General features: G+C 38.4%; 1 protein-coding gene across 10 annotated transcripts in view; it reads left to right on the top strand.

Annotated features, from left to right (window-relative positions):
• The window catches only part of Prrg1 (proline rich and Gla domain 1), a 112407-nt gene that overhangs the window by 68199 nt on the left and 17158 nt on the right, over positions 1–27050 (top strand). For 3 of the 10 annotated variants that reach the window (NM_001191888.2, XM_087600332.1, XM_087600331.1), the window contains 2 exon segments: positions 9533–9605; positions 25307–25467. In NM_001191888.2, coding sequence (NP_001178817.1) covers positions 9599–9605; positions 25307–25467 — 168 coding nt within the window. In that variant the 5' untranslated portion in view covers positions 9533–9598. 10 annotated transcript variants of the gene reach the window in all.

Below are 27050 nucleotides of genomic sequence, written 5' to 3'. Positions count from 1 at the left end.
ACTTAGACAATCTCGTCTAAGGAACAAATTTTCCATTTGAATAACTATTATGGATTGATGACTGTTTGAAAACCTGAGCTGAGAGTGAAGCGCAGTAGTAGAGAACTTTCCTAGTATGCAGTATAGCATTAGTTCAAGCCCTGATGATATGACAAAAATTTAAAAAACACATTTTTCTAAAGAAATATTTTTAAATTGGGTCTGTAGCTTAGAAGCAGGAAACTGGCCTAGCATGCACAAAATTCCATACCTTTTTCCCCCTTCAAACAGTTCTAAATTAAATCCATATAAACATACTGTCTTTATAAACATTATCCTGAACATCATATGATCCTTTATTGGCTACTCATATTCACCATGATAAAAATAGTGAGAGCTACTACTTTGAGACCTGTCAGTGTGAGAGTAGTTAGATCTTTCTCTAAATAACTCCTGAAGGGCTTTATTTTCTTTTCCTTTGCAGTCAGATTAACTAGCTTTCACCTACTGTTCCTGTCAGCATATTGCTTTAGTTCAGTTTAAATCTCCCTGCTGTACTTTTTAGTGCTAATGCTCAATATGACATTCAAATCTCATAGTCTGGCTTGAGGATATGGATAGCATAAAATGACTCTTGATTTCTATAAAGGAATGGGCTTCCAATGTAAAGTGAGCATTAAATGGATTGTAGCACATTTGGACATAATCTCTCATATTTTACTTCATTAGATTGATTTATTTGAATACTTCTAAATAAACAAAATATTATTATTAATATTCAAAATTATAACATAAAATATTTGAATAGTCACCTGTATTATCCACCTAAATTCAATAAAATATAATTAATCCAAGTTTGCTTTTCTTGTTAACTATGCATGACTCTCAAATTTTACATACTTGTTGCATATGCAGTTTACATTTCTCAGCAGGTTCTTGTGTGTGGCCTGTTGTTAAAACTCCAATGATGAGTCTATCAACAGGCAGCTAAAAAATAAAAGTAAGAATATAAATTACAGTAAAGGATATTTAATTTCTTTGTTACAAACACTTGGCATCTATAAAACGAGTCCTCCGTTCCATTCAAAAGAATTTCTGAAACTTTAAAACCTGATTATATCCCCCAAATATCCATGACTCACCACAGCATACTGAAGCAAGCATACATCAATGTATAATTGAAGGGAGTTAAGACAGCCTCAGTGTAAGCCAGCCCTGTCTGTGTTTATTCCATATTTTCACAGCATATTTCATTATCAGTTGAATAAATCTATTGTTTTATTTACATGGATTAACTGCCATAAGTAATATTATTACTTTTATTACTTACTGGTCATCAAGTTTTTGCTAAGCTGTTTGCTGTGACAGTATCTTATTTTCTACCTTGTTCACTATTTAACCTTGCGATATTGGGTCATATTCGTTACCCAAACAAATATAAGCTTCCTATAGTATAAAAATGAGTTCTTTTCTCTTTCCATTTTAACAATATTTTCATAGGAAACCCATGAAATCTAGACAATAAGCCTATAGGGCCTTTCACTTTCAGCAGTTCATTTGCAGAAAGTTTCCTTTCTCTGTTAATGTAGATTTTCTTGTTGATGGTGCTGGTAAGGACTCTTATAGCAAAACAGATCACTGGACACAGGTATGGAGGCACATGCCTGTGCTTCTAGCAATTGGAAATTTGAGGCAAGAGGAGCCCAACTATGGGCCCAGCCTGAGCTACAAACAAGACTTTTACTTTTAAATACAAAAAGATGGCAGAAAGAAAAATAAAGCAAAGCATGTAAACCAATCCTTTTGGTAATCATAATACTTCCAGTGTCACTAAAACCAGCAGTACAGTAAATGATGCAGATATTGTCTACCTGGGCTGGTAATAATTTACAACAATGTTAGGATGACACCTTTCTACCTAGTATTTCATTTTTCCATACTTAACCATGGCACAATAGTAATTACTAATCATGACATTTCAAGCTGGCAAATGAACCTCACTGATCCCAGCCCACAGCTCCCTGCTCCCAAACCACGTTGGAGAGAGAGCTCATCACCCAGAAGTATAGGCATGCATGAGACTGCAGGGCAGGAGAGACCGCCACTTCTGCCCACCTTTGCCCACATCCCTGGCCCAAGAGGAAACTATATAGGGCCTCTGAGAACGGGAAGATAGGGGCACTCAAGCTGCAGGAGCACTGCGGTCCAGACTGCGCCCAGAACTGAAGGGACTCGGTCAAACAGCTCCCTGCACCCAAATCCTGTGGGAGGGAGAGCTAGACTTTGAGAGGAGCAGACACACCTGAGAAGCCAGAGGAGACTACTCTCTGCCTACATTTCTGACTCTAGAGGAAAACACCTACCGCCATCAGGGACCCTGTGCACAGGGATACAGTAGGGGCAGGCATTCCTGGCTGCTGCCCTCACGGAGAGCTAAATCCCAGCCCTGAGGAGCGACTTCAGGCCTGAGACCAGAGGTAAGATCAACTTTTCTGCTCCAAGTGACCTGCCTGGTGGACTCAGGACACACATCCACAGGAACAGCTGAAAGCCAGTAGACAGGAACAACTACATGCCAGAAAACAGAAAACTCTGTTCCCATAACTGGCTGAAAGAAAACAGGAAAACAGTTCTACAGCACCCCTGACACACAGGCCTATAGGACTGTCAAGCCACTCCTAGAAATAATAGAACAAGGTAAACCTGAGACAACCTGATGACAAGAGGCAAGCGCAGGAACCCGAGCAACAGAAACCACGACTACATGGCATCATCAGAGCCCAATTCTCCCACCAAAGCAATCACTGATTATACAAACACACCAGAAAACCAAGATCTAGATTTAAAATCATATTTGAACCTGATGATGGAGGACTTTAAGACAGACTTAAAGAAGTCCTTTGGAGGAATGCAGGAAAACCCTAGTAAATAAGTAGAAGCCCTTGGAGAGGAAACACAAAAATCACTGAAAGCATTACAAGAAAACACAATCAAACAGGTGAAGGGATTGAAAATGGAAATAAAAACAATAAAGAAAGCACAAAGGGAGACAACCCTGGATATAGAAAACAAAAGAAAGAGACAAGGAGCAGTAGATACAAGCATCACCAACAGAATGCAAGAGATAGAAGAGAGAAACAGAGGAGCAGAAGATTTCATAGAAATCATCGGCACAACTGTCAAAGATAATGCAAACTAGAAAAAGCTACTGGTTCACAATATACAGGAAATGCAGGACACAATGAGAAGATCAAACCTAAGGATAATAGGTATAGAAGAGAGTGAAAACTCCCAGCTCAAAGGACCAGTAAATATCTTCAACAAAATGATAGAAGAAAACTCCCCTAACCTAAAGAAAGAGATGCCCAGAAACATACAAAAAGCCTACAGAACTCCAAATAGATTGGACCAGAAAAGAAAATCCTCCCATCACATAATAGTCAAAACACCAAATGCACAAAACAAAGAAGAATATTAAAAGCAGTAAGGGAAAAAGGTCAAGTAACATATAAAGGCAGACCTGTCAGAATCACACCAGACTTCTCACCAGAGACTATGAAAGCCAGAAGATCCTGGACAGATGTCATACAGACCCTAAGAGAACACAAATGCCAGCCCAGGTTACTGTATCCTGCAAAGCTCTCAATTCACATAGATGGAAAAACCAAGATATCCCATGACAGATCCAAATTTACATAATATCTTTCTACAAATCCAACCCTACAAAGGATAATAAATGGTAAAGCCCAACGCAAGGAGGGAAGCTACACCCTAGAAAAAACAAGGAAATAATGGTTTTGGAACAAAACAAAGAGAAGACAAGCACACAAACATAATCTCACCTCTAAATACAAAGATAACAGGAAATAACAATCACTATTCCTAAAAATGTTCTCAACATCAATGAACTCAATTCCCCAATAAAAAGACACAGATTAAAAAACTGGATACGTGGGGTTGGGGATTTAGCTCAGTGGTAGAGCGCTTGCCTAGGAAGCGCAAGGCCCTCGGTTCAGTCCCCAGCTCCAAAAAAAAAAGAACCAAAAAAAAAAAAAAAAACTGGATACATCATGAGGACCCAGTATTTTGCTGCCTACAGGAAACACAACTCAGAGACAAAGACAGACAGTACCTCAGAGTAAAAGGCTGGAAATCAACTTTACAAGCAAATGGTCAAAAGAAGCAAGCTGAAGTAGCCATTCTGATATTGAATAAAATCGATATTCAACCAAAAGTCATCAAAAAAGATAAGGAAGGCCGCTTCATATTCATCAAAGGAAAAATCCACCAAGATGAACTCTCAATACTAAATATCTATGCTCCAAATACAAGGGCACCTACATACATAAAAGAAACCTTACTAAAGCTCAAAGCACACATTGCACCTCACTCAATAATAATAGGAGATTTCAATACCCCACTCTCATAAATGGACAGATCATGGTAAAAAGAAATTAAACAGAGACATAGACAGACTAACCAAAGCCATGAACCAAATGAACTTAACATATATTTATAGAACAGTCTATCCTAAAACAAAAGGATATACATTCGTCTCACTACCTCATGGTACTTTTTCTAAAATTGACCATATAATCGGGCACAAAACAGGCCTCAACACACAAAGAAAGATAGAAATAATCCCATGCATCCTATCAGACCACCACGGGCTAAAGCTGGTCTTCAATAACAATAAGGAAAGAAGGCCCACATATACATGGAAGTTGAACAATGCTCTATTCAATGATAACCTGCACAAGGAAGAAATAAAGAAATTAAAGACTTCTTAGAATTTAATGAAAATGAAGGTACAACATACCCAAACTTATGCGACACAATGAAAGCTGTGCTAAGAGGAAAACTCATAGCTCTGAGTGTCTGCAGAAAGAAACAGGAGAGACCATATATCAGCAGCTTGACAGCACACCTAAAAGCTATAGAAGAAAAAGAAGCAAATACACCCAGGAAGAGTAGAAGGCAGGAAATAATCAAACTCAGAGCTGAAATCAACCAAGTAGAAACAGAAAGGACTATACAAATAATCAAAAGAACCAGAAGCTGGTTCTTTGAGAAAATCAACAAGATAGATAAACCCTTAGCCAGACTAACCAGAGGACACAGAGGGTGTGTCCAAATTAACAAAGTCAGAAATGAAAAGGGAGACATAACAACAGAATCAGGAAATTCAAAAAATCATAAGATCCTACTACAAAAGCCTATATTCAATAAAACTTGAAAATCTGGAGGAAATGGACAATTACCTAGATAGATACCAGGTACCAAAGTTAAATCAGGAACAGATAAACCATTTAATACCCCATAACTCCTAAAGAAATAGAAGCAGCCATTAAAATTCTCCCAACCAAAAAGAGCCCAGGTCCAGATGGGTTTAGTGCAGAATTCTATCAGACCTTCATAGAAGACCTCATACCCATATTATCCAAACTATTCTGCAAAATTGAAACAGATGGATCGCTACTGAATTATTTCTATTAAGCTACAATTACTCTTATACCTAAACCACACAAAGACCCAACAAAGAAAGAGAACTTTAGACCAATTTCCCTTATGAATATCAACACAAGAATACTCGATAAAATACTTACAAACCGAATCCAAGAGCACATCAAAACAATCATTCATCATGATCAAGTAGGCTTCATCCCAGGGATGAAGGGATGGTTTAACATACTTAAAAACATCAGCATAATCCACTATATAAACAAACTGAAAGATAAAAACTGCATGATCATTTCATTAGATGCAGAGAAAGCATTCATGGTATTCAATACCCCTTCTTGATAAAAGTCCTGGAAAGAACAGGAATTCAAGGCCGATACCTAAACATAGTAAAAGCCGTATACAGCAAACCAGTAACTAACATTATACTAAATGGAAAGAAAGTTGAAGCAATCCCACTAAAATCACTCTCTCCCTACTTATTCAATTTAGTTCTAGACATCCTAGCCAGAGCAATCAGACAACAAAAGGAGATCAAAGGGATACAGATTGGAAAGGAAGAACTCAAAATATCACTATTTGCAGATGATAGGATAGTATATTTAAGTGATCCCAAAAGTTCCACTAGAGAACTACTAAAGCTGATAAACAACTTCAGCAAAGTGGCTGTGTATAAAATTAACTGAAATAAATCAGTCTTCCTCTACACAAAAAAGAAACAAGTCTAGAAAGAAATTAGGGAAACAACACCTTTCACAATAGGCCCAAATAATATAAAATACCTCGGTGTGACTTTAACCAAGCAAGTGAAAGATCTATATGATAAGAACTTCAAGCCTCTGAAGAAAGAAATGGAAGCAGACCTCAGAAGATGGAAAGATCTCCCATGCTCATGGATTGGCAGGATTAATATAGTAAAAATGGCCATTTTACCAAAAGCGATCTATAGATTCAATGCAATCCCCATCAAAATACCAATCCAATTCTTCATAGAGTTAGACAGAAAAATTTGCAAATTTATCTGGAATAACAAGAAACCCAGGATAGCTAAAACTATCCTCAACAATAAAAGGACTTCTGGGGGAATCACTATCCCTGAACTCAAGCAGTATTACAGAGCAATAGTGATAAAAACTGTATGGTACTGGTACACAGACAGGCAGATAGACCATTGGAACAGAATCAAAGACCCAGAAATGAACCGACAAACCTATGGTCACTTGATCTTTGCCAAAAGAGCCAAAACAATCCAGTGGAAAAAAGATGGCATTTTTAGCAAATGGTGCTGTTTCAACTGGAGGTCAGCATGTAGAAGAATGCAGATCGATCCTTTTTTATCACTCTGTATAAATTTTAAGTCCAAGTGGATCAAGGACTTCCACATAAAACCAGATACACTCAAACTAATAGAAGAAAAAGTGGGGAAGAATCTCGAACACATGGGCACTGGAGAAAATTTCCTGAACAAAACACCAGTGGCTTAGGCTCTAAGATCAAGAATCGAAAAATGGGATCTCATAAAACTACAAAGCTTCTATAAGGCAAAGGGCACTGTTTTTAGGACAAAACGGCAACCAACAGATTGGGAAAAGATCTTTACCAATCCTACAACTGATAGTGGGCTTATATCCAAAATATAAAAAGAACTCACGAAGTTAGACTGCAGGGAGACAAAAAAAACCCTATTAAAAAATGGAGTTCAGAGCTAAATCATAAATTCACAGCTGTGGAATGCGGAATGGCTGAGAAGCACCTAAAGAAATGTTCAACATCTTTAGTCATAAGGGAAATGCAAATCAAAACAACCCTGAGATTTCACCTCACACCAGTGAGAATGGCTAAGATCAAAAACTCAGGTGACAGCAGATGCTGGCGAGGATGTGGAGAAAGAAGAACATTCCTCCATTGTTGGTGGGATTGCAGACTGGTACAACCATTCTGGAAATCAGTCTGGAGGTTCCTCAGAAAATTGGACATTGAACTACCTGAGGCCCAGCTATACCTCTCTTGGGCATATACCCAAAAGATGCCCCAACATATAACAAAGACATGTGCTCCCCTATGTTCATAGCTGCCTTATTTAGAGTAGCCAGAAGCTGAATAGAACCCAGATGTCCTTCAACAGAGGAATGGATACAGAAAATGTGGATACAGAAAATCTATACAACGGAATACTACTCAACTATCAAAAACATGACTATATGAAATTGATAGGAAAATGATGGAACTGGAAAATATAAACCTGAGTGAGGTAACCCAATCCCAGAAAAACACCCATGGTATGCACTCACTGATAAGTGGATATTAGCCCAAGTGCTCGAATTACCCTAGAATGCACAGAACACATGAAACTCAAGAAGGATGACCAAAATTTGGACATTTCAGTCCTTCTTTAAAAGAGGAGCAAGAATACCCTTGGGAGGGAATAGGGAGGCAAAGTTTAGAACAGAGGCTGAAGGAACACCCATTCAGAGCCTGCCCCACATGTCGCCCATACATATATAGCCACCAAACTGATAAGATGGACGAAGCAAAGAAGTGCAGGCTGACAGGAACTGGATGTAGATCCCTCCTGAGAGACACAGCCAGAATATGGCAAATACATAGGCGATTGTCAGCAGCAAACCATTGAACCAAGAACGGGAACCCCATTGAAGGAATCAGAGAAAGGACTGCAAGGGCTGAAGGAACTTGAGACCCCCATGTGAACAACCATGCCAGCCAACCAGAGCTTCCAGGGACTAAGCCACAACCCAAAGACTATATACATGGACTGACCCTGGGCTCCAACTGCATAGGTAGCAATAAACAGCCTAGTAAGTGCACCAGTGGAAAGGGAAGCCCTTGGTCCTGCCAAGGCTGGACCCCCAGTGAGTGGGATTCTTGTGGGGAGTGTGGTAATGGGGGGAGGATTGGGAGGGGAACACACATGTATAATGGGAGGGGGAGGGATTAGGGGGATGTTAGCATAGAAACTGGGAAAGGGTATATTTGAAATGTAAATAAGAAATACCCAATTTAATAAAGGTGGAAAGATAGAAAAATAATCATGACATTTCAATTTTCATGCCCCTGATTATTGCCTATTTTGTGTCACATTATGATTCATAAAAGTAGCCAAATTATGGTTAAGAAATAGCAATGAAAATAACTGTATGGTTGGAGTCAGCATAATATGAGAAATCGTATTAAAGGGTCATAGCCTTAGGAAGGTTCACAACCATTGTACTAAAAGAAATCAGAGAGATTTTATAAAACAAGAGAATGTATTCTCTCAGTGAAAAATGAAGAGAACCATTTTATAAAATTTGAAAGATAATTTTCCTTAGCTGAAAAGCAGAAAGTTATATGCAATAAATGTGAGTGGAAGTGTCATATATCATATAGACATTAATATTGAGGCATATAATAATTAGAAGCCTATGCTTATCCTTTCCTTGAGTCTTCAGGTTTCTCTTATTTATTTATTTATTTATTTATTTATTTATTTATTTATTTATTTATTTATTTATTGTTTACACTCCAGATTTTATTCCCATCCTGATCCACCCTCTGTATATTCTATATCCCATACCTCCTCCCTGCCCCCCTGTCAACACGAGGACATCCCTACCCCACCCATCCCACCGGATCTCTAAACTTCCTGGGGCCTCCAGTCTCCTGAGGGTTAGGTGCATCTCCTATTTTCTCTATACTTACTGAATCATGTTCTACACTGAATTCTTTACTAGGTGGTACAAAACATAGACATTGAACCAAAACATTAATAATACTTGGTACTCCTAATCATGTTATACCCTTGAAGGGGAACAAATGTGTTGTCAGAATGCCCAAATCATGAGTATGATTGATTTCTCTATCCAAACTTTACTTAGATTCCATAGTAAACCTGTCTAATAAGTTGAAGTGTTACATTAGAAAAGGAGTTCATCAAGCAAAGCAAGTATTAGGTGAAAAATTGTGTAGACCCAAAAGGGTCAGTTTGTAGACTGACAAGATTTGGGCATTTTGTTGTTTGTTTTTGAGATGGGGGCTCATGATATAGCTTTGGCTGGCCTGGAACTCACAGAAATCTGCCTGCTTCTGCCTTTAGAATGCTGGGATCAAAGATGCACTCCATCCACCCTGCTGATTAGATTTAGTTTGACTGAAGAGAAAGATGCATGGTGAGTGAAGTGGCCACAGAGATTACTTTGTAATCTTAGCTTTCATTTCTGACCTTTCCTTTCCATTCATTTTGCAGTCATCATTCTAAAGCAATCTTAGTATCTCTTAACCTGTCTATCTGAAGGGACCTTTTCAAAACCTTTCCATTTATATTTTCCCCTTCTATTACCCTACTCTCTTCTGTTGTTATATCTTAGTTTCTAGTATTGTATTAATAAACCCCAAAAGACCATTAAATATTTCAATTGTGGTAGTTTAAAATGAGGCACCTCCATGACACAGCAATTTGCTAAGTATCCTGCTTTAATTTCCCAGCTATTTTCTACTTGAACCCTATCTATGAGCTGCTTTAATTCCCCTGTTTTCTTAATTCAAATTTTTGTTCACTTCTGTTTTCCCAGTACATATGTTACCACCATTTCTACATGTCCCCATCCTGCTACTCCTTACAAAACCAACTCAGATAATTTTCATGGGTCTTTCTCTTTCCACCTCCAAAGCATACACACCCCATAGAAAAATTTGCCTGTTTTCTGAGCACCAACAGAACCCATTGTGTTAAGTCTTTCTGTGGAATTCTTTGTTTCTTTAATCTTTGTCCTCGAGAGCAGAGGTCAGTCTGGTCCTTATCTTGAGTTGCTACATTCTCATTGTATATAGTATTGTTTAGTAATTATACCCCAAGACAAACAATGTTGTTCACTTTAAAATGTCAATGTTTAATACTGTCTCCATCAATAAAATCAGAACCAAGATGATAAAACTAATGAGATAAGTGTAGTAGAACTGTAGTAGAGAGCTTTCCATCTTCGGGCTAGGCTCTAGTCTGTCTGCTCTGGTGTTTCTCACCAATTTCACAGCTATAATTTTGCATGAGTGAAGATTATTTGCTATTTAAAAGCTTAAGATACCAATTTTGACTAACTTGTGGATTAACTTCAACACATTTATGAACTAGTATTTATTGTATATTTTGGTTTCACTCAATAATTTAAATAATCATTTGAAAAACTCTTATTTCATTTTGTTTTATTTGTTTTTTGAAGAGAGTATAAGCTTATTTTGAAATATTGAAAAATTATATTTTCTCAATAAATTACTATCTTTTTGAGTATTCAGGTATTGGTTTTAGATATGAAATATTTTTAAATAATTTTATTTTTCTTGGATATTTATGTATCTACATTTTAAATGTCATCCCTTTTCCCCCTTTCATACCCCTCCCACCTGCTTCTATAAGGATGCTCCCATTCCCAGCCACCCATTCCAACCTCAATGCCTTGATATTACCATACATTATAGAAACAAGCCTTCACAGGACCAAGGACTTTTCCTCACATTGATGCTGGACAATGCCATGCTCTGCCACATATGTGGATGGAGTCATAGGTCCTTCCATGTGTACTCATTGTTTGGTGGTTTAGTCCCTGGGAGGTTTTGGTGGGGTTTGATTGGTTGATATTGTTGTTCTTCCTATGGTGTTGCAAACCTCTTCAGCTCCTTCAGTCTTTTCTAACTCTTCCACTGGGGTCCCCTTGTACAGGCCAATGGTTAGCTGCAGCCACCCTCACCTGTATCAGTAGGACTCTGGCATAGCCTCTCAGGATACACCCCTATCAGGCTCCTGTCAGCAAGCACTTCTTGACATCAGCAATAATGACTAGGTTTGGTGACTGCATATGGGATGGATCACCAAGTGGGGCAGTCTCTGGATGACTTTTTCTTCAGTCCCTGCCACACTCTTTGTCCCTGTATCTCCTCTTGTGAGTATTTTGTTCTCCCTTCTAAGAAGTAATAAAGAATCCATAATTTGATCTTCCTTCTTCTTGTGTTTCATATGATCTGTGAATTTTTTCTTAGGTATTCCAAGCTTTTGGGCTAATATCCACTTATCAGTGAGTGCATACAATTTTGTGTTCTTTTGCGCCTATGTTACTCAGGATGATATTTTCTAGTTCCATCCATTTGCTTAAGAATTTCATGTAGTCAAAAAAATAAAATAAAATAAAAAGAATTTCATGTAGTCATTGATTTTAATGGTTGAGTACTACTCCATTGTGTAAATGTACGACATTTCTATATCTATTCCTCTGCTGAGGGACATCTGGGTTCTTTGCAGCTTCTGGCTATTATAAATAAGGCTGCTATGAATATAGTGGAGCATGTGTCTTTGTTGTATGTTGGAGCATTTCTTGGGTATAGGCCCAGGAGAGGTATAGCTGGGTCCTCAGGTAGTGGTATGTCAAATTTTCTGAGGAACCTCCAGACTGATTTCCAGAGTTGTTGTACCAGTTTGCAATCCCAACAAAAATGGAGGAGTGTTGCTTTTGCTCCACATCCTTGCCAGCATCTGTTATTACCTGAGTTTTTGATCTTAGCCATTCTGACTGATGTGAGGTGGAATCTTAGTGCTACTTTGATTTGCATTTCCCTGATGACTAAGGATATTGAACATTTCTTTAAGTACTTCTCAGACATTCAATATTCTTCAGCTGAGAATTCTTTGCTTAGCTCTGTACACCATTTTTAATTGGGTTATTTGGCTCTCTGGAGTATAACTTCTTGTGTTATTTGTATATATGGTACATTAGCCCTCTATTGGATGTAGGATTGTTAAAGATCTTTACCCAATCTGTTGGTTGCCATTTTGCCATAATGACAGTGTCATATTTGTATATATGGTACATTAGCCCTCTATTGGATGTAGGATTGTTAAAGATCTTTACCCAATCTGTTGGTTGCCATTTTGCCGTAATGACAGTGTCATTTGTCTTACAGAAGCTTTGCAGTTTTATGAGCATAACCAATTGTATTTTTTTCATCTTTATTAACATGAGTATTTCTTATTTACATTTCAATTGTTATTCCCCTTCCCTATTTCCTGGCCAACATCCCCCGAACCCTTCCCCCGCCCCTTCTATATGGGTGTCCCCATCCCCATCCTCCCCCCATTACCACCCTCCCCCCAACAATCACGTTCACTGGGGGTTCAGTCTTGCCAGGACCAAGGGCATCCCCTTCCACTGGTGCTCTTACTAGGCTATTCATTGCTACGTATGCAGTTGGAGTCCAGGGTCAGTCCATGTATAGTCTTTGGGTAGTGGCTTAGTCCCTGGAAGCACTGGTTGGTTGGCATTGTTGTTCATAAGGGGTCTCGAGCCCCTTCAAGCTCTTCCAGTTCTTTCTCTGATTCCTTCAACTAGGGTCGCGTTCTCAGTTCAGTGGTTTAATGATGGCATTCGCCTATATATTTGCTGTATTCTGGGTGTGTCTCTCAGGAGAGCTCTAGATCTGGTTCCTGTCAGCCTGCACTTCTTTGCTTCATCCATCTTATCTAGTTTGGTGGCTGTATATGTATGGGCCACATGTGGGGCAGGCTCTGAATGGGTGTACCTTCTGCCTCTGTTCTAAACTTTGCCTCCCTATTCCCAGCCAAGGGTATTCTTGTTCCCCTTTTAAAGAAGGAGTAAAGCATTCACATTTTGGTCATCATTCTTAAGTTTCATGTGTTCTGTGCATCTAGGGTAATTCAAGCATTTGGCTAATAGCCACTTATCAATGAGTTCATACCATGTGTGTTTTCCTCTGATTGGGTTACCTCACTCAGGATTATATTTTCCAGTTCCCTCCATTTGCCTATGAATTTCATAAAGTCATGGTTTTTGATAGCTGAGTAATATTCCATTGTGTAGATGTACCACATTTTCTGTATCCATTCCTCTGTTGAAGGGCATCTGGCTTCTTTCCAGTTTCTGGCAATTATAAATAAGGCTGCTATGAACATAGTTAATCATGTGTCTTTGTTATATGTTGGGGCATCTTTTGGGTATATGCCCAAGAGAGGTATAGCTGGGTCCTCAGGTAGTGCAATGTCCAATTTTCTGAGGAACCTCCAGACTGATTTCCAGAATGGTTGTACCCAGTCTGCAATCCCACCAACAATGGAGAAGTGTTCCTCTTTCTCCACATCCTTGCCATTATTTGCTGTCACCTGAGTTTTTGATCTTAAGCCATTCTCACTGGTGTGAGGTGAAATCTCAGGGATGTTTTGATTTGCATTTCCCTTATGACTAAAGATGTTGAACATTTCTTTAGGTTTTTCTCAGCCATTCGGCATTCCTCAGCTGTGAATTCTTTGTTTAGCTCTGAACCCCATTTTTAATAGGGTTATTTGTCTCCCTGCAGTCTAAGTTCATGAATTCTTTGTATATTTTGGATATAAGCCCCCTATCAGTTGTAGGATTGGTAAAGATCTTTTCCCAATCTATTGGTTGCTGTTTTGTCCTATCAACAATGTTCTTTGCCTTACAGAAGCTTTGCAGTGTTATGAGATCCCATTTTTCGATTCTTGATCTTAGAGCATAAGCCATTGGTGTTTTGTTCAGGAAATTTTCCCCAGTGCCCATGTGTTTGACGCTCTTCCCCAATTTTCATCTAATAGATTGAGTGTATCTGGTTTTGTATGGATGCCCTGGATCCATGTGGACTTAAATTTTGTACAAGGAGATAAGAATTCGTTGATTTGCATTCTTCTACATTCTGACCTCTGGTTGAACCACAACCATTTGCTGAATATGCTACCCTTTATACATTGGATAGTTTTAGCTCCTTTGTCAAAGATCAAGTGACCATAGGTATGTGGGTTCATTTCTCAGTGTTCAACTCTAATCCACTCATAGGCCTGCCTGTTTCGGTACTAATATTATAGAGTTTTTATCACTATTGCTCTGTAATACTGCTTGAGGTCAAGGATTGTGATTCCCATAGAAGTTCTTTAATTGTTGAGTATACTTTTCTCTATCCTGGGTTTTTATGTTATTCCAAATGAATTTGCAAATTGCTCTTTCTAACTGTATGAGGAATTGAATTGGAGTTTTGATAGGGATTGCATCGAATCTGTAGATCGCTTTCGACAAAATGGCCATTTTTACTATATTAATCCTGCCAATCCATGCGCGTGGGAAGTCTTTCCTCAGAGACTTGAAGTTCTTGTCATACAGATCATTCACTTGCTTGGTTAGAGTCACACTGACGTATTTTATGTTATTTGAGAGTATTATGAATGGTGTCAATTGTGTCTTTCCCTAATTTCTTTCTTAGCCTGTTTATCCTTTGAGTAGAGGAAGGCTACTGATTTGTTTGAGTTAATTTTATACACAGCCACTTTGCTGAAGTTGTTTATGTGGCTCAGTATTTTGCTGGTGAATTTTTGGTGTCACTTAAGTATACTATCATATCATATGCAAATACTGATATTTTGACTTCTTCCTTTCCAATCTGTATTCCTTTGACCTCCTTTTGTTGCCTGATTGCTCTGGCTAGGACTTCAAGTACTATATTGTATCAGTATGGAGAGAGTGGGAAGCCTTATCTACTCTCTGATTTTAATGGGATTGCTTCAAGTTTCTCTCCATTCAGTTTAATGTTGGCAACTGGTTTGCTGTATATTACTTTTACTATGTTTAGGTATGGGCCTTGAATTCCTGATCTCTCCAAGATTTTTATCATGAAGGAATGTTGAATGTTGTCAAATGCTTTCTAAGCATCTAATGAGATGATCATGTGCTTTTTTTCTTTGAGTTTGTTTACAGAGTGAATTAAGTTGACACATTTCTCTATATTGAACCATCCCTGCATCCCTGGTATGAAGCTCACTTCATCCTGATGATCATTTTGATGTGTTTTTGGATTCCATTTTTGAGAATTGTATTGAGTATTTTTGCATCAATACTTATAAGGGAAATTGGTTTGAAGTTCTCTTTATTTGTTGGATCTTTTTGTGGTTTAGGTATAAGCAGTATTGGGTAGTGCTCCTTCTGTTTCTGTTTTGTGGAGTAATTTGTATGAGGTCTTCTATGAAGTTCTGATAGAATTCTGCACTAAACCCATCTGGTACTGGGCTTTTTTTTGGTTGGGAAAATTTTAATAACTGCTTCTATGTCTTTAGAAGTTATGGGATTATTTAGATGGTTTATGTGACCCTGATTTAACTTTGGTAACTGTTATCTGACTAGAAAATTGTCCATTTAATCCAGATTTTCCAGTTTTGTTGAATATAGGCTTTTGTAGTGGGTTCTGATGATTTTTTGAATTTCCTCAGATTCTGCTGTAATGTCTCCGTTTTCATTTCTGATTTTTTTTTTTTATTATTTCGATACTCTCTCTGTGCCCTCTGGTTAATCTGGCTAACAGATTATCTATCTCGTTGATTTTCTCTGGTTTTGTTGGTTCTTTGTATAGTCCTTTTTGTTTCAACTTGGTTGATTTCAGCCCTGAGTTTGATTATATCCTGTCTTCTACTCCTCTTGGGTGTATTTGCTTCTTTTTGTTCTAGAGCTTTCAGGTGAGCTGTCCAGCTGCTGATATATGCTCTCTCCTGTTTCTTTTTGAAGACATTCAGAGCTATGAGTTTTCCTCTTAGCACAGCTTTCATTGTGCCCCATAAGTTTCGGTATGTTGTACCTTCATTTTCATTAAATTCTAAAAAGTCTTTAAATTCTTTATTTCTTCCTTGACCAAGTTGTCATTGAGTAGAGAGTTGTTCAACTTCCATGTATATGTGGGCTTTCTTTCCTTTTCATTGTTATTGAAGACCAACATTAGTCTTTGGTGATCTGATAGGATGCATGGGGTTATTTCTATCTTCTTATGTCTGTTGAAGCCTGTCTTCTGACTGAATATATGGTCAGTTTTGGAGAAGGCCCCATGAGGTGCAAAGAAGAGGGTATATTCTTTTGTTTTAGGATGAAATATTCTATAAATATCTATTAAATCCATTTGGTTCATAACTTCTGTTAGTCTCTTTATGTCTGTGTTTAATTTCTGTTTCCATGATTTGTCCATTGATGAGAGTGGGGTGTTGAAATCTCCTACTATTATTGTGTGAGGTGCAGTGTGTGATTTGAGCTTTAATAAGGTTTCTTTTATGAATGTGGATGCCCTTGCATTTGGAGCACAGATATTTAGGATTGAGAGTTCATCTTGGTGGATTTTTCCTTTGATGAATATGAAGTGTCCTTCCTTATCTTTTTTGATGACTTTTAGTTGAAAATTGATTTTATTTGATATTAAAATGTCTACTCCATAAGAGAAGTCATGAGCCAAATGGACTTAACAGATATTTATAGAACATTCTATCCTAAAGCAAAAGGATATACCTTCTTCTCAGCTCCTCATGGTACTTTCTCCAAAATTGACCATATAATTGGTCAAAAAACGGGCCTCAACAGGTACAGAAAGATAGAAATAATCCCATGCGTGCTATCAGACCACTACGGCCTAAAACTGGTCTTCAATAACAATAAGGGAAGAATGCCCACATACACGTGGAAATTGAACAATGCTCTACTCAATGATAACCTGGTCAAGGAAGAAATAAAGAAAGAAATTAAAAACTTTTTAGAATTTAATGAAAATGAACGTACAACATACCCAAACTTAGGGGACACAATGAAAGCTGTGCTAAGAGGAAAACTCATAGCGCTGAGTGACGGCAGAAAGAAACAGGAAAGAGCATATGTCAGCAGCTTGACAGCACACCTAAAAGCTCTAGAACAAAAAGAAGCAAATACACCCAGGAGGAGTAGAAGGCAGGAAATAATCAAACTCAGAGCTGAAATCAACCAAGTAGAAACAAAAAGGACCATAGAAAGAATCAACAGAACCAAAAGTTGATTCTTTGAGAAAATCAACGAGATAGACAAACCCTTAGCCAGACTAACGAGAGGACACAGAGAGTGCGTCCAATTTAACAAAATCAGAAATGAAAAGGGAGACATAACTACAGATTCAGAGGAAATTCAAAAAATCATCAGATCTTACTATAAAAGCCTATATTCAACAAAACTTGAAAATCTACAGGAAATGGACAATTTCCTAGACAGATACCAGGTACCGAAGTTAAATCAGGAACAGATAAACCAGTTAAACAACCCCATAACTCCTAAGGAAATAGAAGCAGTCATTAAAGGTCTCCCAACCAAAAAGAGCCCAGGTCCAGACAGGTTTAGTGCACAATTCTATCAGACCTTCATAGAAGACCTCATATCAATATTATCCAAACTATTCCACAAAATTGAAACAGATGGAGCACTACTGAATTCCTTCTATGAAGCCACAATTACTCTTATACCTAAACTACACAAAGATCCAACAAAGAAAGAGAACTTCAGACCAATTTCCCTTATGAATATCGACGCAAAAATACTCAATAAAATTCTGGCAAACCGAATCCAAGAGCACATCAAAACAATCATCCACCATGATCAAGTAGGCTTCATCCCAGGCATGCAGGGATGGTTTAATATACGGAAAAACATCAACGTGATCCATTATATAAACAAACTGAAAGAACAAAACCACATGATCATTTCATTAGATGCTGAGAAAACATTTGACAAAATTCAACACCCCTTCATGATAAAAGTCCTGGAAAGAATAGGAATTCAAGGCCCATACCTAAACATAGTAAAAGCCATATACAGCAAACCAGTTGCTAACATTAAACTAAATGGAGAGAAACTTGAAGCAATCCCACTAAAATCAGGGACTAGACAAGGCTGCCCACTCTCTCCCTACTTATTCAGTATAGTTCTTGAAGTTCTAGCCAGAGTAATCAGACAACAAAAGGAGATCAAGGGAATACAGATTGGAAAAAAAAAGTCAAAGTATCACTATTTGCAGATGATATGATAGTATATTTAAGTGATCCCAAAAGTTCCACCAGAGAACTACTAAAGATGATAAACAACTTCAGCAAAGTGGCTGGGTATAAAATTAACTCAAATAAATCAGTTGCCTTCCTCTACACAAAAGAGAAACAAGCCGAGAAAGAAATTAGGAAAACGACACCCTTCATAATAGACCCAAATAATATAAAGTACCTCGGTGTGACTTTAACCAAGCAAGTAAAAGATCTGTACAATAAGAACTTCAAGACACTGAAGAAAGAAATTGAAGAAGACCTCAGAAGATGGAAAGATCTCCCATGCTCATGGATTGGCAGGATTAATATAGTAAAAATGGCCATTTTACCAAAAGTGACCTACAGATTCAATGCAATCCCCATCAAAATACCAATCCAATTCTTCAAAGAGTTAGACAGAACAATTTGAAAATTCATCTGGAATAACAAAAAACCCAGGATAGCTAAAACTATCCTCAACAGTAAAAGGACTTCAGGGGGAATCACTATCCCTGAACTCAAGCAGTATTACAGAGCAATAGTGATAAAAACTGCATGGTATTGGTACAGAGACAGACAGATAGACCAATGGAATAGAATTGAAGACCCAGAAATGAACCCACACACCTATGGTCACTTGATTTTTGACAAAGGAGCCAAAACTATCCAATGGAAAAAAGATAGCATTTTCAGCAAATGGTGCTGGTTCAACTGGAGGTCAACATGTAGAAGAATGCAGATCGATCCATGCTTATCACCCTGTACAAAGCTTAGGTCCAAGTGGATCAAGGACCTCCACATCAAACCAGACACACTCAAACTAATAGAAGAAAAACTAGGGAAGCATCTGGAACACATGGGCACTGGAAATAATTTCCTGAACAAAACACCAATGGCTTATGCTCTAAGATCAAGAATCGACAAATGGGATCTCATAAAACTGCAAAGCTTCTGTAAGGCAAAGGACACTGTGGTTAGGACAAAACGGCAACCAACAGATTGGGAAAAGATCTTTACCAATCCTACAACAGATAGAGGCCTTATATCCAAAATATACAAAGAACTCAAGAAGTTAGACCGCAGGGAAACAAATAACCCTATTAAAAAATGGGGTTCAGAGCTAAACAAAGAATTCACAGCTGAGGAATGCCAAATGGCTGAGAAACACCTAAAGAAATGTTCAACATCTTTAGTCATAAGGGAAATGCAAATCAAAACAACCCTGAGATTTCACCTCACACCAGTGAGAATGGCTAAGATCAAAAACTCAGGTGACAGCAGATGCTGGCGAGGATGTGGAGAAAGCGGAACACTCCTCCATTGTTGGTGGGATTGCAGACTGGTAAAACCATTCTGGAAATCAGTCTGGAGGTTCCTCAGAAAATTGGACATTGAACTGCCTGAGGATCCAGCTATACCTCTCTTAGGCATATACCCAAAAGATGCCTCAACATATAAAAGAGACACGTGCTCCACTATGTTCATCGCAGCCTTATTTATAATAGCCAGAAACTGGAAAGAACCCAGATCCCCTTCAACAGAGGAATGGATACAGAAAATGTGGTACATCTACACAATGGAATATTACTCAGCTATCAAAAACAACGAGTTTATGAAATTCTTAGGCAAATGGTTGGAACTGGAAAATATCATCCTGAGTGAGCTAACCCAATCACAGAAAGACATACATGGTATGCACTCATTGATAAGTGGCTATTAGCCCAAATGCTTGAATTACCCTAGATCCCTAGAACAAACGAAACTCAAGACGGATGATCAAAATGTGAATGCTTCACTCCTTCTTTAAATGAGGAAAAAGAATACCCTTGGCAGGGAAGGGAGAGGCAAAGATTAAAACAGAGACTGAAGGAACACCCATTCAGAGCCTGCCCCACATGTGGCCCATACATATACAGCCATCCAATTAGACAAGATGGATGAAGCAAAGAAGTGCAGACCGACAGGAGCCGGATGTAGATCGCTCCTGAGAGACACAGCCAGAATACAGCAAATACATAGGCGAATGCCAGCAGCAAACCACTGAACTGAGAATAGGTCCCCTGTTGAAGGAATCAGAGAAAGAACTGGAAGAGCTTGAAGGGGCTCGAGACCCCAAAAGTACAACAATGCCAAGCAACCAGAGCTTCCAGGGACTAAGCCACTACCTAAAGACTATACATGGACTGACCCTGGACTCTGACCCCATAGGTAGCAATGAATATCCTAGTAAGAGCACCAGTGGAAGGGGAAGCCCTGGGTCCTGCTAAGACTGAACCCCCAGTGAACTAGTCTATGGGGGGAGGGCGGCAATGGGGGGAGGGTTGGGAGGGGAACACCCATAAGGAAGGGGAGGGGGGAGGGGGATGTTTGCTTTGCCCGGAAACCGGGAAAGGGAATAACACTCGAAATGTATATAAGAAATACTCAAGTTAATAAAAAAAAATAGTAATAGAAAAAAAAAGAAATACTCAAGTTAATAAAAAAAAAGAAATACTCAAGTTAAAAAAATTAAAAAAAATAAAATGTCTACTCCACCTTGTTTTTTGTGGCTATTTGCTTGGAAAATTGTTTTTGAGCCTTTTTCTTTGAGGTAATGTATATCTTTGTCACTGAGGGGTGTTTCATGTATGCAGCAAAATGCTGCATCCTCTTTCCGTATCCAGTCTGTTAGCGTATGGCTTTTTTGGCAAAATGAATCCATTGATTTTAAGAGATATTAAGGAATAGTGATTGTTGCTTCCTGTTATTTTTTATATTAGAGGTGGAATTATGTTTGTGTGGCTGTCTTCTTTTGCTGTCTTTGCAAGGACATTACTTTCTTGCTTTTTTCTAGGGTGTAGTTTCCCTCCTTGTATTGGGGTTTTCCATCTATTATTCTTTGTATAGCTGTATTTGTAGAAAGATTTTATGGAAATTTGGTTTTGTCATGGAATATCTTGGTTTCTCCACCTATGTTTATTGAGAGTTTTGCTGGATAATGTAGCCTGGGCTGGCATGTATGTTCTCTTAGGGTCTGTATGACATCTGTTCAGGATTTTCTGGCCTTTATAGTCTCTGGTGACAACTCTGATGTAGTTTTGATAGGCCTACATTTTATGTTACTTGACCATTTTTCCTTATTGCTTTTAATATCCATTCTTTGTTTTGTGCATTTGATGTTTTGACGATTATGTGACAGGAGGGATTTCTTTCCTGGTCCAATGTATTTGGAGATCTGTAGGCTTCTTGTATCTCTATAGGCATCTCTTTCTGGAAGTTAGGGAAATTTTCTTCTATAATTTTGCTGAAGATATTTACTTGCCCTTTACATTGGGAGTCTTCACTCTTTTCTATATCTACTATCTTTAGATTTGATCTTGTCATTGTGTCCTGGATTTCTTGGATGGTTTGCTTTAGAAGCTTTTGGTGTTTTACATTATCTTTGATGGTTGTGTCAATGTTTTCTGTGGCATCTCTTTGCCCCTGATATTCTCTATTCTCTCTCTTGTATTCTATTGGTGATGCTTGTGTCTATGATTCCTGATCTCTTTCCTAGGTTTTCTATCTCCAGGGTTGTCTCCCTTTGTGCTTTATTGTTTCTATTTCCATTTTTAGATCCAGGATCATTTTTTTAATTCCTTCACCTGCTTGGTTGTTTTTTCCTGTTATTCTTTAAGGGATTTTTGTGTTTTCCTCCTTAAGGGTTTCTACTTGTTTACCTGTGTTGCCCTGTATTTCTTTAAGGGAGTTATTTAGGTCCTTCCTAAAGTCCTCCATCATCATCATAAAATGGAATTTTATATCTAATTTTTGCTTTTCTTTGTGTTTGGATATTCAGTATTTGTTTTGGTGGGAGAACTGGGCTTTGATGATGCCAAGTAGTCTTAGTTTCTGTTGCTTAGGTTCCTGTGCTTGCTTCTTGCCATCGGGTTGTCTCTGATGTTAGCTTGTCTTGCTGTCTGTGACAGTGACTTGACCCTCTTTTGAGCATGTGTGTCTGCACTCTTGTAGACCTGTTTTTTTTTTCAGTTGGATCTGGGAACAGAGAGTTGTTCCTGGGTTTGTGGGTCTGAAGCCTCAAGGTGGGTTGCTTGGCACAAAAGAGTTGGTCTTACCTCTGCTCTCATGTGTATCAGTGCTCCAGGTTACTGACTTTCAGCTCTGGGCTCAGTCAGGAACTGGAAGGTTCTTGCCCCTGTCTGCTCCTAGGTTCTTGTATCCAGAGGGCAATCAGCAGGTTCCTCTTTGGTCAGGAATGTGGGCAGAAGTAATTGTCTCCTCTGAGCTCTCAGGTCTGTCCATACTTCCGAGAGTCCAGCTCTCTCGCCCATGGGATTTGGGTACAGAGAACTGTGGGAGTGGTTCAGCTCCAGGTTCAGGCACAAACCACTGATGCCAGATAAGGAAGTCCTCTCCAACATAAGTAGCTGGAGGCATGGTCCCTCCATGTGTACTCATTGATTGGTGATTCTATCTCTGGGAGCTCTGGGGGTTCTGGTTGGTCAATATTGTTGTTCTTCCTATGGGCTTGCAGTCCCCTTTAGCTTCTTCTGAACTAAGATCTCCTAACTCTTCCATTCTCAGTCTGATCGTTGGCTGCAAGCATCCACATCTGTATTGATGAGGCCCTGGCAGAAGCTCTCAGCGGACAGTTATACTCGTCTCCTGTCAGCAAGTGCTTCTTGTTATCAGCAATAGTGTTTGGTGTTTGGGTTTGATGTTGTCAGATGGGATAGATTCGTAGGGGTGTCAGTGTCTGGATGGCCTTTCCTTCAGTCTTTCTCCATTCCTTGTCCCTGCATTTCCTTTAGACAGGAGCAATTCTGTGTTAATATTTTTGAGGTGGGTGGGTAGCCCCAAGACCCAACTAGGGGAACCATACCTAACTTCTGGATATGGACTCTATAGGTTCTCTCTCCTCTTTTCTGGGTATTTCAGCTAATGTCATCCCCCTTGGGTCCTGGTAGCCTCTTGCTTTTCTGGCATTTGGGCCTTTTCTCGTGGCTATCACCAGTTTCCATCCCCGACTGCTGCACACCTCCATTCAATTTCCTGCCCCTACATATTTTCCCCCAACTCCTCCCATACCTCATTCTTGCCCCCACTTTCATCTCCATTTTCCTCTTCCTCCTAGGTTCCTCTGTCCCTCTAACTCCTTTATTTTGATCCCCCTTCTAAGAATGACTGAAGCATGCACTTTGGTCTTCCTTCTTGTTGAGCTTCATCTCGGCTGTGAGTTGTATTATGGGTATTCTGAGCTTTTTGCCTAATGTCCACTTATCAGTGAGTACATACCACATGTGTTCTTCTGTGACTGGGTTACTTAGGGTGATGTTTTCTAGTTCCATCCATTGGCCTGTGAATTTCATGAAGTCATTGATTTTAATAGCTGAATAGTACTCTATTATATAAATGTACCACATTTTCTGTATCCATTCCTCTGTTGAAGGGCATCTGGGTTCTTTTCAGCTTCTGGCTCTTATAAGTAAGACTGCTATGAACATAGTGGATCATGTGTCTTTGTTATATGTTGGAGCTTCTTTTGGGTATATGCCCAGGAGTGGTATAGCTGGGTCCAATTTTCTGAGGAACTGCCAGACTGATTTCCAGATACTGGTTGTATCAGTTTGCAATTCCACCAGCAGTAGAGAAGTGTTCCTCTTTCTCCATATCCTCACCAGCATCTGTAGAGCCCACTTTTAAGATTTATTTTGCAAGTAAGTCTTTCTGTTTGTCTGTCTGTCTGTCTGTGCCTGTGTTTCTGCATCTGTGTCTCTATGTGCAGTTGTCCAGAGACCAAGAGGATGTTCAAGCTCCCTGGGGCTAAACTTCCAGGTATTTGTGAGCCATTCATGGGTGCTGGGACTGAACTTGAGTCATCTGCAAAAGCAGCAAGTGTTATTAACTATCTTTCCAACTGCTGTAACGTCCTTTATCCATGTTAGAAATCTGTAAAGTGGAAATTTTTAAATCTTTTTATATTAACAGATTAAATTATGATGCATGGAATTTACATACCGCGCAAGTAAGACATTTTCAGAAAAACAAAGTATATAAAAATAAATGCATCTTTTCCCCATAAAAGGTAAACATAACCATTGTCTATTCAGTGTCTGCTTTTTTGAATTCATTTATTTGTCATTTATTTATGGAAGGGCTGAGGATTAAACCCAGGGCTTTAGATACACTAGGCAAGTATATTACCATTGAACTATATTCCCAAACAAATATTTGTTTATCTTTCAAGATCTGGCCTCACTGTTTAGTCCAAGATGTTATTGCACTTACTGTGACTTATTTATTCTACTGGATTTCACAAGTGTATGTCGAATGTTTCGATATAATTCATGGGAAGCCTTTTTTTTCCTTTTCCTTAAGGACAATGAAGTGAGATTAAATACCTTGAAGTACAGCTATACTATATTTAATGTGTTTATTTAGAACAAAATTATTATTACTGTTTTCTTAGAATGGGATGTAAATAAATTTGTCTTTTTTTATTTCATTGATTTCAGAAAGTTCTTTGGAATATGCTCCTTATTTTGCTAGCTAGAAAGATATGTAATGAGACTTTCACTGTGTTAAGTCTTTAAGTAATGGTTCTCTAGGTTTATATTATTTAGGTCAACTGGATTTCTATTTATTTTTAGGTAGGCAGAGATACTGTCTAGAGACTGGCTTTTGGTTTGGTTGCAGAATGTGTTTGGGTATCCATTTACAGTAATGGATATAAGTAGTGATATCATTGTTGCTATTTTTAAACATCTACTGGTCATCAGGAATGTGCTAAAGTCTGAATATAACATGGTTAATTACGTTACTGTTCCTGCCCATGTTGACTAAAGGGAGATATTCCCATTATGAGTATACTATCAAATGCTTTGGTTTAAAGTTCAACATTAATTCACTCCTGAATTACTTAAAGATGTTTAGAAGGTTGCCTGTGATTTCTAAGGATCATCTGACAGTTTTCTTCTTCTTTATCAACTTCCCACATTAGATTCTTATTTTTATGCTTATTATTATATCTCTTTTTAGTTTTCCTCACGGGAGAAAAAGCAAACTCAGTCCTAAAACGCTACCCAAGAGCAAATGGGCTTTTTGAAGAAATAAGACAGGGCAACATCGAGCGTGAGTGCAGAGAAGAAGTCTGCACATATGAAGAAGCCAGAGAGGCTTTTGAAAATCATGAAAAAACCGTAAGTATACTGACAACTTAAAACATGTTCACAGAATTACCATTTGACATATTCTGAAACCTACATTCCCAAAGAACATGAATTGATTCTAAAAAGTAAAGTTAATTTACTGAAGAAGTCTCCATCTGTCTTTGAGCTCCATATTTCCACAGTGCTCTGCTTAGCTAGCAGTTATGGAGGTAAGGCATCCATTTCACACAAGGCCTTGATCTGGAAAGTAGGTTGTGTCTTTATCTTGCAATGCTTAATCAGAGAGAGAGAGGGAGAAAGAGAGAGAGAGAGAGAGAGAGAGAGAGAGAGAGAGAGAGAGAGAGAGAGAGAGAATAGAGGAAGGTAAGGAGCACAGTTAGTGTTTTGATGTTTTCTCCTGGACTGGGGGTTTAGCTCAGTAGTGGAATGCTTCCCTTGTATAATTGAGACCCCAGGTTCCAACTATAGAACCAGAAAATATTTGTTTTAGTTCTTTATACTTTTGGTCTCTTCCACATTTCACAAGACTGCATTACTTCACTTTACTCTGACTGCAGGCTATTCAAAGGTAAGAGGGTTGTGAAAGCAGAAGCAAGGATGTAAATTTTCTAGGTCTTCTCTCAGTTGTAAATTAAAACATCAGAGGTAGCTGTTCTGTAAAGATCCATGCCTGTGCGCCAAGAAAATAATACTATATGCTAAAAGTACTATATCGTGTGCTATAGGGACAATCATTGTGGCACAAGAACAGTGAGAACATACACATTTTAAAGAAGGAAGGTTTGACCTTTTGTTTACTAAAGAAGGCTCTCAAGATGAGAGAAATGGCCTCAAAGAAGTTCCTAGAGTCTCATGTTCAAAACAAAACCAAAATCTGTTTAAAAATAAACAAGCTGTCATCTTCATAAGCTTTATGGGCTTTAGAAGGAGTAGTTTCTTGTCATATATGTACTGAATTAGGGTATAGTTCTCTTTGTATGACTATCTAGTTTTTCAAACACTTTACCAAACCGCCCCTTTTCACAGTCACTTAGCTATCCTTCATTAGATACATATTTTCTATATGTACTTCATCTATTTCTAGATTTTTTTGGTCTAGTGTATGCTTCTCCTTTCAGAAGATTTGTTTTATGTTCTAATATAAATTAGAAGTAGTTCCATATTGTTATGGTATATTCTACAGTAGTTTGTGAACTTTCTTACCTACCAAAGAGACAATGGGCTGCCTTTGTCATGTGAATTTTAGTATTAAATTGTCTAGCATAAAAAAAGTATTTTATCGGTATTTTTATTGGGATTTTTTTTTCAGTTTGCACTCCTTCCCAAATAATCTGCTCTTGCCATGGTAAGTAGTAACTTCACCCATGTACTTGTTGCCTCCTTACATCAAAACCATTTATTATGGTTTGATACTAAGTGACCCTACAGGCTCATGTGTTGAAAGTTTAGTATCCACCTACTGGGAACTTTAGAAGGTAGGGCCTCAGGAAACAAAGTAGGTCACTGGGAGTGTATCTTTGAAAGTTATCTTCCTCTGCCTTCTCCTGTCTGCCTCTGCTGTCTGACCTCCATGAAGTGAGTAGATGGCCACATTTTCCTGTACATGGTATTCT

This window comes from Rattus norvegicus, chromosome X, assembly GCF_021556685.1.
Source record: "Rattus norvegicus strain SHRSP/BbbUtx chromosome X, alternate assembly SHRSP_T2T, whole genome shotgun sequence".
Taxonomy (NCBI): Eukaryota; Metazoa; Chordata; class Mammalia; order Rodentia; family Muridae; genus Rattus; species Rattus norvegicus.
The sequence above is the reverse complement of the archived record's forward strand: the minus strand, read 5'-3'. Positions and strand labels throughout refer to the sequence as shown.